Source organism: Phalangium opilio, unplaced genomic scaffold (assembly GCF_054372755.1).
Source record: "Phalangium opilio isolate 3A_F unplaced genomic scaffold, DU_Popi_V2 ptg000003l_1, whole genome shotgun sequence".
Taxonomy (NCBI): Eukaryota; Metazoa; Arthropoda; class Arachnida; order Opiliones; family Phalangiidae; genus Phalangium; species Phalangium opilio.
Genome location: NW_028324145.1, coordinates 2,611,552 through 2,625,949, shown reverse-complemented (window position 1 = coordinate 2,625,949; position 14,398 = coordinate 2,611,552). Strand labels below are relative to the sequence as shown.

Here is a 14,398-nt window from a genome sequence, read left to right as displayed (position 1 = left end):
AACATCATATTAACATTTGGGAATCAAGGTTACTAAGCCGAATCACATTTGTGATAAATAGTTCCCTCATCATGACTCTATTAGTGTTTAACCTTTTGCCTAAGCGCGTTTGTGGATTTTTGTTCCACGTCAAGACGAGGTTTGTGGGTTGATTGCTGAGGATTTACTACTAAACATTTATAGAATTCACCTCACGGTGCGATGCCCATCTGAAGTTTGATGAGCATGCAGTAGAGCAAACAAAAAGGCCAGCCTGGGAAGAATCATATTACATAACTAAAGCATTAAGAGGATAAAGAGTGTCATCCTTCTTCTATTATCCCCTTCTGATAGAATTCATAAATAAAATTGACAAAATGCATTACTAAAAAACGTGAATACCTCGTGGATGGTAGTTTTCAATCTGTTAGTTACGTACAAATAATTATTCTCACCGTCTCTAGCTACCTTATTTATCACAGGCTATAAAATCACATTTTTACCAAACATTTTAGGTCCTATAGGGCAAAGACAAATTTAGAAATTATTCAAAATATAGTTCTTTGAAATTGAAATTTAATTCACACCGAAAGATATGTCATCTTTTCACAATCGCGCAAAAGATGTTTTGCAACTTTCAAAAACTTGGGGGGGGGGACACTATTCAATACTGTTGTACCTCGTTGGTACACCCGCGAATATTGTGTCTCTTCGAGTTTCAAATGATAGACTTCTATTAGCACTCAGAGGTTAAGAAGGAAAAGATAGTGTGTCCATTCAGGCTTATCTATTTATAGTATAGGGGTATATGGAATCTACTTTCTTTGGAACCCATCTCCACCCACCCCCTTCCCCTTCCGTTTTTTTTCTTTGTTCTCTAGAAAGCAAATTGCTATGTCGAAACAAATGTCATCAGAGCGACCAAATGCACTTAAGATCCTCACCCTCTTTTCTGCGCATGAGGCTCGAGATAAGAAGATGAAGAAAGAAGGTGGATGCATGCATGGAGAATGTAAAGGGGAGTCTCTATATTAGGCGAAACGGTTAAAAACCAGTTTGTGTCCCCGGGTTACCCTTGAATGAGAGAGTAATAAACCTCAGTACCTACAAGAACAGATTCGGGATACCATATGAACGTGGAAACCAGGCATTGTTGGGGCCTTTCCAGCGGTTTATGCGTAACTAAACCTAACCCCCTCCAAAATAGTCTCCCCTTATCGAGGCTCACCGATAGGAGCTGAGAAAAAATCTGCTCGAAAGCCAAGAACGGTTAGGGACGATTTACGCTCTTTCCCTATATTGATATGAAAAAAAAAAAAATGAGTCCTTTAGCTTTGTTTATAATATATATTCAGCATGGTTGAGCTGGCCAGGAAGCTTTCATCTAGAAATCATAGCACTACCATACTTCTCTGATGTAATAGGCTGAAAACATCAGTCATAAACTGTAGCAAGGACAGAACAGATAAAAGACAGTCTGTAGAGCCATCTGTCCACTTACTACAGGGTAATACGAACATACGCATTGAAAGTTCGGTGACCAATGACTTTGGTTTCTTCAATTAACGGTACTTAATTTCTCTGCAAGCCGGTGTGAATTCCGGTATTTGCAATTTTCGATTCGGCTTTTTAGTATGCAAAAATCTTAGCTCAAAGAAACACCATATATGCGACTCGTTTTAAGTAGTCTGCTCTCACTTCAGAGTATGGGAAATGAATGATCAGACACGACCGACAATATACAATGGGTATAAAGGGGCGTGTCACTCAAGGACTATATTGTGAAGTAGTATAGCGTTACCATTTTCTGGAGAAGTGATTGGGGTATGTCACATGACTGTCTGTCGTCTGCTTAAGCGTTGAACGACGTGGCGGATAGATTCAACGTAAATGCCGATGCCCATTCCCAATGCACTGATAACCTACGAGATTTGTGAATATCCAGTATCGCTAACCTTGACATAGCCCCTCCCTAGGTTTACAATGTTCTTTACATTCCTTTAAATCAGGTCGTGCATTTTGACAAGAAACAATGACCAGTAGTTTTCAAACTAGGAGGATTCATACTATTTACAAAGGGAGGCCTGAGACCCTGATGGAGTCAATAGCCTGGCTTCCTTGTGTAAATGGTATGAATCCTCCAGAGTCTGAAGACTATGCATAACTCCTTATAGTATAGCTACATCATCAGTTCAAACGGTAACAGTTGGAAAAACACCACAATATAGAAGAAAGGAAGAAAAGCCAACACTTAAATAAATCAGTCAATACAATTTACAAATCTGTCTAAAACATAACCGAACCGAAGCCATTTTCAACCATTATAGCGGCATATTTTTCTACAGTAAATCATTATAGAATATTTCAATCGATGTACTGGAAAGACCATTAGCCCAACCAGATCATCATGACACACATCAATGCACGAGTGTAAGACAACGGATAAGGATAGCATCTTGTCTACGTACCTAGAAGCGAAAGTTACAAGTACACTAAATTGTTTGAAATAATGGTCACCGTCCGAAATGCTCCAGAGATTCTCAAGGACACAACTGACGAAATGAAGGGCCACATTTAAGTCTTTTATACAATCATTTCAGTTGTCATGGTAACCGAAAGAAAATTCTAGAAAATATGGAGGTTCCTTCCCCCAAAAAATGGAACATCCTAATTGACAGTTCATCCGATTAAACGATAATTCTTTAAAATCTTTTTACCACCTCTTCTTTTTTTCACATCTCAATTTTTACCATTACCTCAGATTCCGAAGCAGCGAGTCTTCCGTCAATAGATATTAGAAATATCAGAAGAAAATGAGCATTTTCTTCTGGAAATATGTACTCGTCAAAACATCATGATGACTTAATAATGACAGAGGAAGAACTGAAGTGGTTCGTGCATTCCCTGATAGCAACGCTGGACTTAATTTAATTTTTCTTGATAAATCAAATATTTTTGATATCTATAATGTTTCGTAATACTCGGTGCGTTGGGAATTCCCTGAAATTCCTGCATAATACTCATTTGAAAACATTTCCTGGAAATTCAGGATGCAGTAAATGTACCGAGTTACTTTAAAACGTCCAGAACTTTCTTAAATTTCAATATCACCTATAACCTTGGAAGGGAAAACGTGAGATTTAGCGCTTTTAAGTTTGATTCAATATACATAATTAATACCTGGATATATTTCAGCTAGTTAATCAGTGATATAACTATTTTTCGAGAATTAAATTGCAGTTGCGTATACTTTCCAAAAGCATTCCAACTTTAAATGCTTTGAAATTTGCCAAGGGACTCTTATGATTGGCTTAGATCTTAATTAAGAGATTCCGACTCGCGTTCCGAGAATTCTTCACTCATCTAGACAAAATTATCCATTAAGGCTAGCTCTATGTACAGGAAGCGGTCGGCTTGTGCAGTCCGCGATAACGTGTGTATATATCTTTGCAGATAAAGTTCCTCAACGCTTCCCTTACTGACTCGCGAGGGGCCAGCCACTAAACGTAATCGGTGTAAACGCTGTATACTTCTACGGTGAGGGAATAGTATTAGCAGAAGTAATATAAGAAACCTCCCTACGGGAGGGAAGTATACAAGACGCCATAGGCATAACGTTAAAACACGCGATACATCCTCGAACCGCCAAATACCATATTCAGACACTATTGCTCATGGACAAGGTACGGCAGTCTTTCGATATGGTCGTTGGAAAAGGAAAGAGGAAAAAGCGCTTCAAACTAGTGTAGTCTGCTTAGCCGTCTGTCTTAAAGAAACAGAAGATTCCTGATTTTGTTAATAAATATTCACATACGGTTATTTCGAAACAAAAATCTAGTTTGTTGTGAAGCCAAGAAGATGAAAATGATGAATACAAGAATAAAATTTCGAGATAGATAATAACACCATTTTAAAATCTATCTATGTATAGTGTTAGTCATATACCTTGGCAAGGTAAGGATTTAATTCAAATTTTATGCAAAGACCTATGAAAATCCTATAATCTAGTCACTGCCTGTCTATTAATGATTGATTATAATCAAAATCTAAAAAATACTGCATGAATTATTTCATTGGAAAAGTTTAAAATTACAATGAGTTTGTGAAATTGACAAACTTAAGCAGCCGACGCAATCACTTAAGCAGCCGACGCAATCGCTTAAGCAGCCGACGCAATCGCGAGATCACTAGATCAGAGAATGTATTATGTATTCCTACGCTCTACGCGGCCCAGCCCTATTTTTTAAACTTTGTTTACGGCCGTATAAGTGCGCGGGGACATTCGCGGTACGAGGATGTATCGGAAAAAATTCGCGTTTGTACACTTTCCTCCCGTAGGGAGGTTTCTTATATTACTTTTGGTATTAGTAGTCCATTTGGGCGCCGCGGATGTCTCAACATGAACCTTTTATAAAATGTACCAGAATCTTAATGGCTGATCCTATGTTAAAGTTTCATTGCTAAAGTGTCCCAAAATAATAAAGAAGAAGAAGAAAAAAAGGGCTAGCAGACGACAAGGTCGTGGCAAAAGCCGGCACAATTTAAACTAGTAAAATGGCCGTTTGGTCTCATTTCGCTAAGCCTTGAGACTAATGTTAATATTTATTTGCATCAAGTGGAGTTTAATAAAGTAATTAAAAATAGGAAAAATAATGATTTGCGCGTTTGGTAATTGTGAAAGTCATTTAAGGAAATTCAAATGTAGTCTCAAGAAAAATATCGTCAAGTGATCGTCCGCCATTTATGGAGAGAGGGATTCTGTTTTGTTTTGGCAAACCTAACTCGATCGCGCGTGGTCTGTGGTTTTGATAACTCGTTATCGTCTGCATCATTGTTCAGAGAACTAGAGGGCACAATTTTAAAATTCCCGGCGTTTATGCCGTATTCTTTAAGGAGTAAATCTTTTCTTGAACGTTTAAAGACTGAAGTTTCCAATTTAAATAAATTTTTATTGAAATTAAGCAAATTTTAAGTTCGCTACAAAAAATATATCGTTTAAGAATGTTCTGTGTATGAAAATGGAAAGAATAATAGCCGTCAATCAGGCCAAAAAAATACTGGCTAAAAAACCTAAAAGTGTTTGCACCTCCGAAAATGGCGCTGGGTTTTGCGACCGCCGTAACGGCAGCGGTGAAAATATGTATAGGCCATTTACTTAAAACTATCTCGTGACATGCCCTTCTTTCGATAATATATTATATCAATTTTGTCTATGAACACTTCTGACGCAGTTTCCGAATCTCACGACATAGTAATGCATCTCGACATAGCGTGTGGGAAACATAGATGACTGGTCCTAGAGTAATTCCTCTCAAACAACATAGATCTTTCAAAAAGTTTCATTCTAAAAATATCCCTGATAAAAATTCTGATTCTCTCCCACATACAAAATCGCGTGTTCATCGAATAAACAATAACGAAAATAAAGATTGTCTAAAGAAATGGGAACTGTGTGATAAAATAACCTTATATACATTTATCTTTAAGCCCATATCATCAGGGCGTGACCTTTCTTCGGTATGTATGTATATAAGGCGGAAAAGTACCTTGTGCCTCTTGAAGAGAGAAGGGTCGACGGATACATTTTGGAGAAGTGCACTCTGTACTAGATAGATCTCTAGTAGCACGTATTCTAGCCATGCGGAAATATATTTTTAAGATGGTCATTAAGCTCAGGACGCCTTTTTCGTTTTTCGGACAAGCGCCTTGCCACCAGAAAGGATCCCGTTCACACTGCGATACCAATCGATTGAAAACCCCCAACTTAAGTAGTGAAGCTGACCCGTTTTTGTAAATTTACGGCTACATCCTTATGTACATGACCAACAATAAAGTTTAAATCATGGCTTGGTACTTATTTGGTATTATTTATAATTCATTGATAAGACTTGATTTCAAACTTCAGTGCCGGATTTACAAGCAAGCTAGCTAACTAAGGTGTAGCTTAGAGCCTGGAGGCCATATATATTTGTTCATGAGCCTCAGAAAACTGACCTGGCTTAGAGACTCGACTCGAGCCTGGACAAAATTATATTTGTGCAGGAACTTCAAAAATCTGACCTAGCTTTGAGTCTCGAGCATGGAGGTCGTTATATTTGTGAAGGAGCCTCAGAAAACTAACCTAGCTTTTCGTCTCAAGCCTGGAGGAAATTATATTTTTGCGGGACCCTCAAAAATCTGACCTAGCTTAGGGTCTTGAGCCTGGAGAACATTATATTTGTACCAGGAGCCTCATAAAACTGACCTAGCTTTGAGTTTCGAGCCTGGAGGTCATCATATTTGTGCCAGGAGCCTCATAAAACTGACCTAGCTTTGAGTTTCGAGCCTGGAGGTCATCATATTTGTGCAAGAGCCTCACAAATGCTGACCTGGCTTAGAGACTCGAGCCTGGACGAAATTATACTTGTGCAGGAGCCTTAAAAAACTGACCCAGCTCAGAGCCTCGGGCCTGGAAGACATTATATTTATGCGTGGCCCTCAAAAACCTGACCTAGCTTAGGGCCTTGAGTCTGGAGGACATAATATTTGTGCGTGGCCCTCAAAAACCTGACCTAGCTTACATAATATTTGTGCGTGGCCCTCAAAAACCTGACCTAGCTTAGGGCCTTGAGCCTGGAGGACATAATATTTGTGCAGGATCTTCACAAAAACTGATATAGCTTAGAGACTCGATCCTGGAGGACATTATATTTATGCACGAGCCTTAAAAAACTGACCTAGCTTAGAGTGTCGAGACTAGAGGACATTATATTTGTACAGGAGCCTCAAAAAACTGAACAAGCTTAAAACCTCGAGCCTGAAGGTCATATTTGTGACGGAGCCTCAAAAATCAGACCTAGCTTAGGGCCTCAAAAACGTCAACTTTATTATTGCCTCTATGGAATTAATTCTGTTCCTGGTTGCCTTCAATCTGTTTCCTAAAAAGGCAGCAAAAGCCCGTCTTTAAGCAAACTGGAGTTAATTTTATATTATTGTTAAAAACTAAAATCTTTAACAATATTTACGAGAGAAGTGAATTGACTCGGACGAGCCTATTAGGTAAAGACTAAAGAATTGAGAAGAGGGTAGTGGAAGGGGTTATAAAGTCTGCGTGCTACGTACCTACCCTAAATCGATTTTTCAATTAACCGAGATCTACTTTCTTCTACACCCCAATCTATTTCTGGCTTAAGTTAATTACAAAAATTATACAGCGATAGCGTCAATTAAGTAGAGGTGGTCGTGGGCCGGCCTCTTTATAGCCAACCCCCCCCCCCTCTCCAAGTAACTCAATGCCAATCCCGGATTTGTCCCTGCTCAAGTTTTAAACTTTCAGTGGAATTGTTTGTTTTGACTTGAATATATTACAGAGACATTCGAAAATAATTAGCTTCGTATTAAGTACTTTTATTGTGATGCAGAAAATCGTGCGTGGGCCGTGGGACGACTTGAAAACCAAGAATCCCGTAACTTGACTTAAGCTGTTTTATGGCAGAAGACATTTTTGTAACGTGGCTAACGTTTATGTTTAAATGAGTGTGTTATGAAGTTTTCGAAGTTGTGAGTGCACATCTTCAGCACGATTATAAATAGAGGACATATCTTAAATTATACGTCAATATCTGTAATTTGAATATCATAAAAGTTTATTTTGAACTATTTCAACATTTGTCTTAGGACTAAAATGTTTGGTGAAAGGTTTATAGCTTGAATTAAACAATTGAAATATGCTAGAATGAGACAACGAATTATTTGTAGGTCAATAGCAGACGGCGTCGCTAGTGAAAAGGCGCGTACTATTTTTAAGCCAAAATGAGCGAAATTAGTGGTTTGCAAAAACACTTATATATCAAAGATTATTTCACTGAGGGCGCTAATTCTTTTTTCCTCAAAGATTTGTCCTATGACGTCTAGGTGTAAATAAAACAAAATTATAAAATGTAAATCGAAACGTTTGGACTGCTTGTTTTAGAGTCATTTAGCAACATCAATAACAAATTAACCCTTAGTACGTTTAAAATTCTACACCATGTGATGCCCTAATTTGAACCTTTTAAAGTATATTAGGAAAGAGCCCAACCCTCAGAGAAAATCCGTTGGCGAATGGTGGGTGTTTGCCCTAAGCATGCTTTTGCTTCTGGTATCATGTTTAAAATGAAATGAAATGAAATACCTCTCACAGTTTGGGCTCCATGGTGTCCTAGCAAAGTCATTCTAAATTAGGAAAAACCATACGAAATGAAGCTACGATGCTAGAACCCAAGTTAAATAATAATAATAATCTCAGTTTTTTCTACGAAGGCCACGCTAAGGCTCTATAAGGCTTCACCTTAAACTACCACGTGACGTCACGTATTACATCAGTTTTGTCAAGAACGGATTCAGGATAATATCATATCCTAAACCCATTCTCGGTTCTTTCTATGAACACTATTGACTATTTGTTCACTCGAAATTAAAAAGTTGATCTGAAAATGTCACTATACTGCATTTGTCACGGTGTTTGGGAAACACTTGTTTAAATGTATTGATTAATGGAAGAAATATAGGTACACCTAATTAACATTAAATTAAATTACATTTACTATTAATTAAATAACATTTCTATAAGTGCTTTCGGTTCTCAATGGCGGATTTTCATTTTCCAATTTAAGCCTTTGCCAGTATGAAATGCGATCGAGACTGTCGAGCGATATTAGTTACATCTGACGAAAGGTTATAGGGTATCCCGTAGCCAAGGCCCGTCAGTGCAGCTTGAGCTTCTCTTCATCCGTTACCTTAAGGTAGAAAGAGCGGGAAAAGACGTGATGAGGTATCTAGCTCGCCTGCAACTCATCGAAGAGGTCACGCGAAACTCCTCTTCAATTTGAAACGCTTCGACAAGCCCGTTAAAAATAGCTATAGCTACCTCCTTATATAGCCTTAAAGGCAGGCTTAACCTCGATCCTTGAGGCTAGTTCCAACCCACCTTCCAGGTTATTGCCAAGACCAACTATACACCTGAGAGACGGATGGATTGGGGGCTGACTTCCTCGAGGGGTAAGTAACTTAGAAGAATGTTAAAGGGAGGGTGAAAAGGAAAATCAAGCCATTTTTTTAATAGATATAAGACCATTCATGCGGGAAATATCTCCGAATGATTTTAAAATTCAAAATAAATTGAAATTTCGTAGATAATTTTAAATTGGCAGCTTCGACCAATCGTGTAACGCTCTGCCTTCTTGTCAATACCAAGAAGCGATATCTAGTTTAAATTCGCTACATTTCTAACTTTATCTCAAGTCCAAACGTAGGTCCGGAGTTAATCCTTGCCTCTAAATTACAACCAGCATCTCAGATTGGTTCTTGAAAACTCACGTCAGCGCGACGCGAATGACGAAAATTACGTATTTTCTGACTGAAGAGAGGCGAAATAGCCCGGCCTCCTTTTAGTCCTTGAATTTTGAAAGGGGGACTGGGACTATGGCGCGCGAATACTTGGGCAACTTATACCTTCTCCCTGATAAACTAGATATCGCTTCTTTTTAATACTATTCCAGTGTCGTGAGATTTGAAAACTGTAGTTTCTGATCAACTTTAGAATTTCAAATTATAAAAGCGTTAATAGGGTTCATGGACAAAATTGCCATAATAAATTACACTATAATTTCGCCACGTGGTAATAAATTAAATTGAATTGAATTGAATCGGGGTCTCTATGCGAGTCTAGTGATCTTATATAACATAAGTTTATGAAATCATATTTACACCAAACATTTTGGTCGTACAGGACAATACAAATTCAGAAATTCTTCAAAATAAAGTTCACTGGAATAAAAATAACAATCACGTGTAAAGATGTATTTAAAATCGGGCAAAAAAATCTTTGGACAAACACTGGCTTCATTTTGATTGAGTATATATTTAAAAATATAGGCAACTAACTAAATGAAAGTACATTGCATGCACTCCTGTTTTAAATTGAAGACGCCAAGGAAACTCTTAGTGCCCAGTGACTTTACCCTCGGACGTTATAAGTTAAACTGCAAGTATTTTCCATCCATCTTGTAAAGTTAAGTCGCGGCGGGCGCGGGCCACATTCATCTTAGTTTAAATATATTAAGGTTCAGAAGTATGGCGTCAAGGTTAGCCGGCTGCATGGGAAAAAAAATAGTTTCGGGGTTTAAGCTCCTCAGATTTGTCAGAAAAAGCTGGAAAGGATGAGCCCAAATTAAAGACCTTTAAATTAATTCCTCCTTCTCTTCAAAAAAATCCTCAAAACAAGATAGCGAAGAACTAAAGACATATTTCGCGAAATAAAGAATATTCATCTATTATTATTTTACTTAAATAGTATAGCTTAGTTACCGGGAATTGGGGGCAATTCTCTAACGTTTTAAGCGAGTTATCGCCAAAGGGTTGGTGTCAGAGTCGTGCGTTCTATGAGTGCGCGATATCTGAATAGGCTATTATTCATACGTGCAGAAGTGAGATGAGACTAGAAGTGAAGGGCTCTAGCGTTGATAGTAGATCCTGGCACTAGTGAACAAATTTGAGGATTTTATGCCGCTTCCCACGCGCCTACACTACTGAGAAAAAAAATTGGTCGAGTTCCAAAAACATTTCCTGCCCCCTTCCCCTCAACCTAAAGCCGTGGAACACGGACGCGGTGCTGGAATCTAGTTCGGCCGTCTACCACCAGGAGCGTCTCACGTTTTGGAGGGAAAATTCAGAAACCGCTACTAGAGAGCCAACCGTTCTTGTTTTATCAAGAATATTCACTTTCGCCGAGTGAAGAATTTGGTTAGCTCAGTACTTCTGGTCTCATCTCACTTCTGATACGTGTCATCAAACCTTGAACGAAAAGCGGCGGATGTCTCGTGAATTCCCCTCGTGATAATTAAAACAAGGTGTTCGAATTAATATTTTACCGTCTTTAGTTATAAAGCAAGTGATAATTTATCGACCAGTTTAACCCTTTTGCAAAGTTATCATCCTCGTGAAAATTAAAGACGGTAAAATTTTAACTTGATCACTTTGCTTTTTATTAGCACGAGGGGAATTCGCGAGACATTTCCGATTTTCGAGCTCTAATATAGACGGGTTTACAGGTTTATTGTTTTTGCCGTAAGAGGTGGACCCTTTTGAAACTGGGTGGCTATCCTGTCGGGGAACTTCGCAGTGGAAAACAAATGAATGGAATGTAAAACAGTATATGACGTAAAATTAAAACAAAATCTTGTAATTGACCAAATTTAACAGCTACGACAAATAGGCTAATAGCTAGGGCTCCCACCCAACCTTGAGAAGAACTCAACTACCAAATCACTTCTCATAAACCTTCCCTTAACCATGCAGTTTGATAAAATGCAGAACTAATCGATTTGTGAGTCCAGAGTTGGAAATAAGGTGGATTTTGTTAATGGTCCTCGGGACCAGTGACCCCTCGTGTTGGATTTATTAAACAGCCATAATTATTTTTTTAATGGTCCCATTATTTATTGTTTATTTTAACTAATTAAAAATATGAGGGTTTCCACTCAATTCCTCATTCCATCAAGCATACACTACTGCCTAATGAGACTACTGACAACTTGTACTGACTATCGTCTAGGCTGTTGACTACATGAATCTCTTTCAAGAGTATAGACGCTAGTCAAGATCAATAGTCAATAGAATGAATGAATGAATGAATATTTATTTTCTTTTCACATACAGTGAATCCCTTTTGGAACAGGGAGGAGCAGTTAGGCTGCTCGCAAGTTTAATTTTGTACATTTTAGAATATTTTATTTATTAAATTATTATATGGTTTCAAGTTCAAGGCGCGGTTATTGTTGTTGTGGTGGCAGGAGTTGGTCTAATATTGTTCCAAGGAGCAAAGACTACAGAACTTTCGCAGGGCAGTTGTAGCCAAGGAGTACTAAATACACAAGAGTAGAATTTGTAGAAAATGTGTTGAGCTAGAAAAATTCTAATAAGGAACCCCGAACTAATAAAATGATAATTAAGTGGTCTCTGGGGCCAGTGACCCCAAGTTTTGGAATAAATGAACTGGTCCAAGCAATCAATAAACTAGATTTGGACTTGTTTCTGACCCTGTTTAAAATTGCGACTGTGCATAGAGAAAAAATACACAAACAGAAGGAAACAAACCTCTTTTGAAAATAATCATTAGATTTTCCCAAGAAAACGTTACTTAGGGAAAGTCAGCATGTAGGCTGAAACGATCTAATGTTTTTTCAATAAGCGCCTGTAGAAATGTTTTACCCGCTGCACATTTATGTTCAGGGCGAAACGACCTACCAGGGACTACGAGAAAAATTCATTCCCCAAACCATATCTCAGTAAATTTTGTGGGTTTTTAGAAGTGAGAATAAAGTGAGTCTGAAAAAGGCCTCGCTTTTGGAAAAAGGCGCGAACCCAAAACGCGTAAATTATGGGCATCTCTCACTTTCTCTCTCTCTCTTGGCCCCTGGCTGGCGATAATCTTCTTTGGAAAAGGAAGCGGCTCCAACACACACACACACACACACGCGGGCGCGGAATCTGTACGTAATGAATTCAAAGAACTGCCAGTGAATAACGAGGCCCAGCGCACTAGAGTTCACCGAGAGATGATAGGAAGGGAGCTCTGGCTTCAGCATCCCTTATCGCCGTTTCGTCAGGCGTCTCTTAATAATCAAAGGCTAAGCTCTGTAATATGTAAAATTAACGGGCACTCTCTCTAGCTCTTGATTCATCCCAGTACGCCTGTATATAATCAACCGCCATATAGGAAAAGAGTCCCTTCTAAGTTTTCTTTAATAAGAAAGGTGTTTCTTGCCATATATTCTTTGACGTTAATTATTCAAATACTTTATAATTGATTAATTACCAATTGCCAGGAGTTTAATTTTCTTGAGAGATTAAATTACTAAAATTTCACTGTAACAAAGTAATGTTACAGTGTTTCACATAGAGATGTGAATTGGTAATTTAACAAATACCGCCGTAAATGTAAATCACCCGTTTATATCATACACTATGGAGCTAAGATTCACAAAATCTTTTTAGAAAAACTAGAAGTATATAATACTTTTCTTCGACAGAAGTGTACTACAAAGCGATGTAATTATAACATGATTCTTCCCAACATCATTTTACATTTATTATAGCAAGGTTACTAAACCGCCTCACATACGCAAAAATAGTTAACTCATCATTACTCTTTTAGCTCTTAACAATTTTCCAATGCGCAATTGTGCATTTTTGTCCCACGTCAAGACGAGGTTTTTGAGTTGATTGCTGAGGATTTAGTTCTTAACACTCTGAAATTTGACGACTAGGAGAGCGAAGAAAAAGAGTGAGCCTGGGAAGAATCATGTCACATAACTAAGTATTAAGATGATACAGAGTGTCAAACTTCTTCCATTATCCCATTCTGGTAAGTAGGATTCATATCGAAAATTTCTAAGCCACGTGGTAGTTTTAAGTCTATTACTGGCCTACAATTAATATCACTGAGTCTAGTGACCTTGTTTAATACAGGCTATAAAATGATACTTCCTTCACAATATTTTGCTCGTATAGGCCAAAGACAAATATTGAAATTTGAAACTCAAATTAAAATAGTGCAAATGGAAATTAAGATGTGTTAGATATAAATATTATCGGGCGAAAGATGTGCCAAAACGTTTTGAAAATTAGGCCAGCCCTAATAAATACAATTATTCGAATTAAAATTTGCCTTATCTTGAAATATTTTGTAATTGATTAATTGAATTACAATTCTCTCGAGAAATCAAATTACCAGTATTTCACATGCAAAACTAATTCTGAAGTAATATCTGTAATAGATACAGTTATTAGAAGTCAAAATAACAATGTTTCTTCGCTATTGCAAAGTGCTAGAAAAAGAAGTATTCTTAGCTACTATTTTGATACTTAATTTATTGCCGGTGTCGGTAAGTTCAGAACTACGTCGACGCTAGAGCATAAAAGAAAAAATAAGTTACTAGCCTGGGGTAAGGTAGGCTTTCAAAAAAGAAAAAAAAAGGGGGTTTTAAGAAGTTCAAGTATGTCTACAGCCTTTCGCTGATAAGAACTAACCCTTTAACTTTTAAAATTTGGCACGATAACGTTTTTCAAGTACATGCTTAAAGAGGTAGTCCCAAATTTTATTTGAGTTGCTGAAAACTAGTTTTGATTGCGATGTAATCGGGTCTATTCCACAAAATAAAATAATTTCACAATGGCGACTTCAAATGACCTCATCTGGTCACCGCGTTGTAGTTAATTTTCGATACAAATAGGTTAATGTATAATATCAGAAGTTCATAAGATAGGTTCCATAAGTTTGACACTGCTTACTGAGAGCTTGTCATGAGAATCATGTTACAATTTCCATACTTTGTGGTACACTTCTCTCGAAGAGAAGTATTCTTTTTTAATCTATAAAATATTGATTCGTGCCAAGAAT

The 14,398-nt window shown here is 37.7% G+C and overlaps 1 protein-coding gene across 3 annotated transcripts in view; it reads right to left on the bottom strand.

Annotated features, from left to right (window-relative positions):
* Nucleotides 1-14,398, bottom strand: part of Dhit (regulator of G protein signaling double hit) — a 65,718-nt gene that overhangs the window by 25,060 nt on the left and 26,260 nt on the right. The window contains exons 1-2 of one of the 3 annotated variants that reach the window (XM_089835405.1): nucleotides 2,736-3,789; nucleotides 2,497-2,646 (exon numbers count right to left, since the gene is read on the bottom strand). The exons of the other annotated variants lie outside the window; for them this stretch is intronic. Coding sequence (XP_089691531.1) covers nucleotides 2,497-2,553 — 57 coding nt within the window. The 5' untranslated portion in view covers nucleotides 2,554-2,646; nucleotides 2,736-3,789. Of the gene's footprint in view, nucleotides 1-2,496; nucleotides 2,647-2,735; nucleotides 3,790-14,398 lie in introns of those variants that run through there. 3 annotated transcript variants of the gene reach the window in all.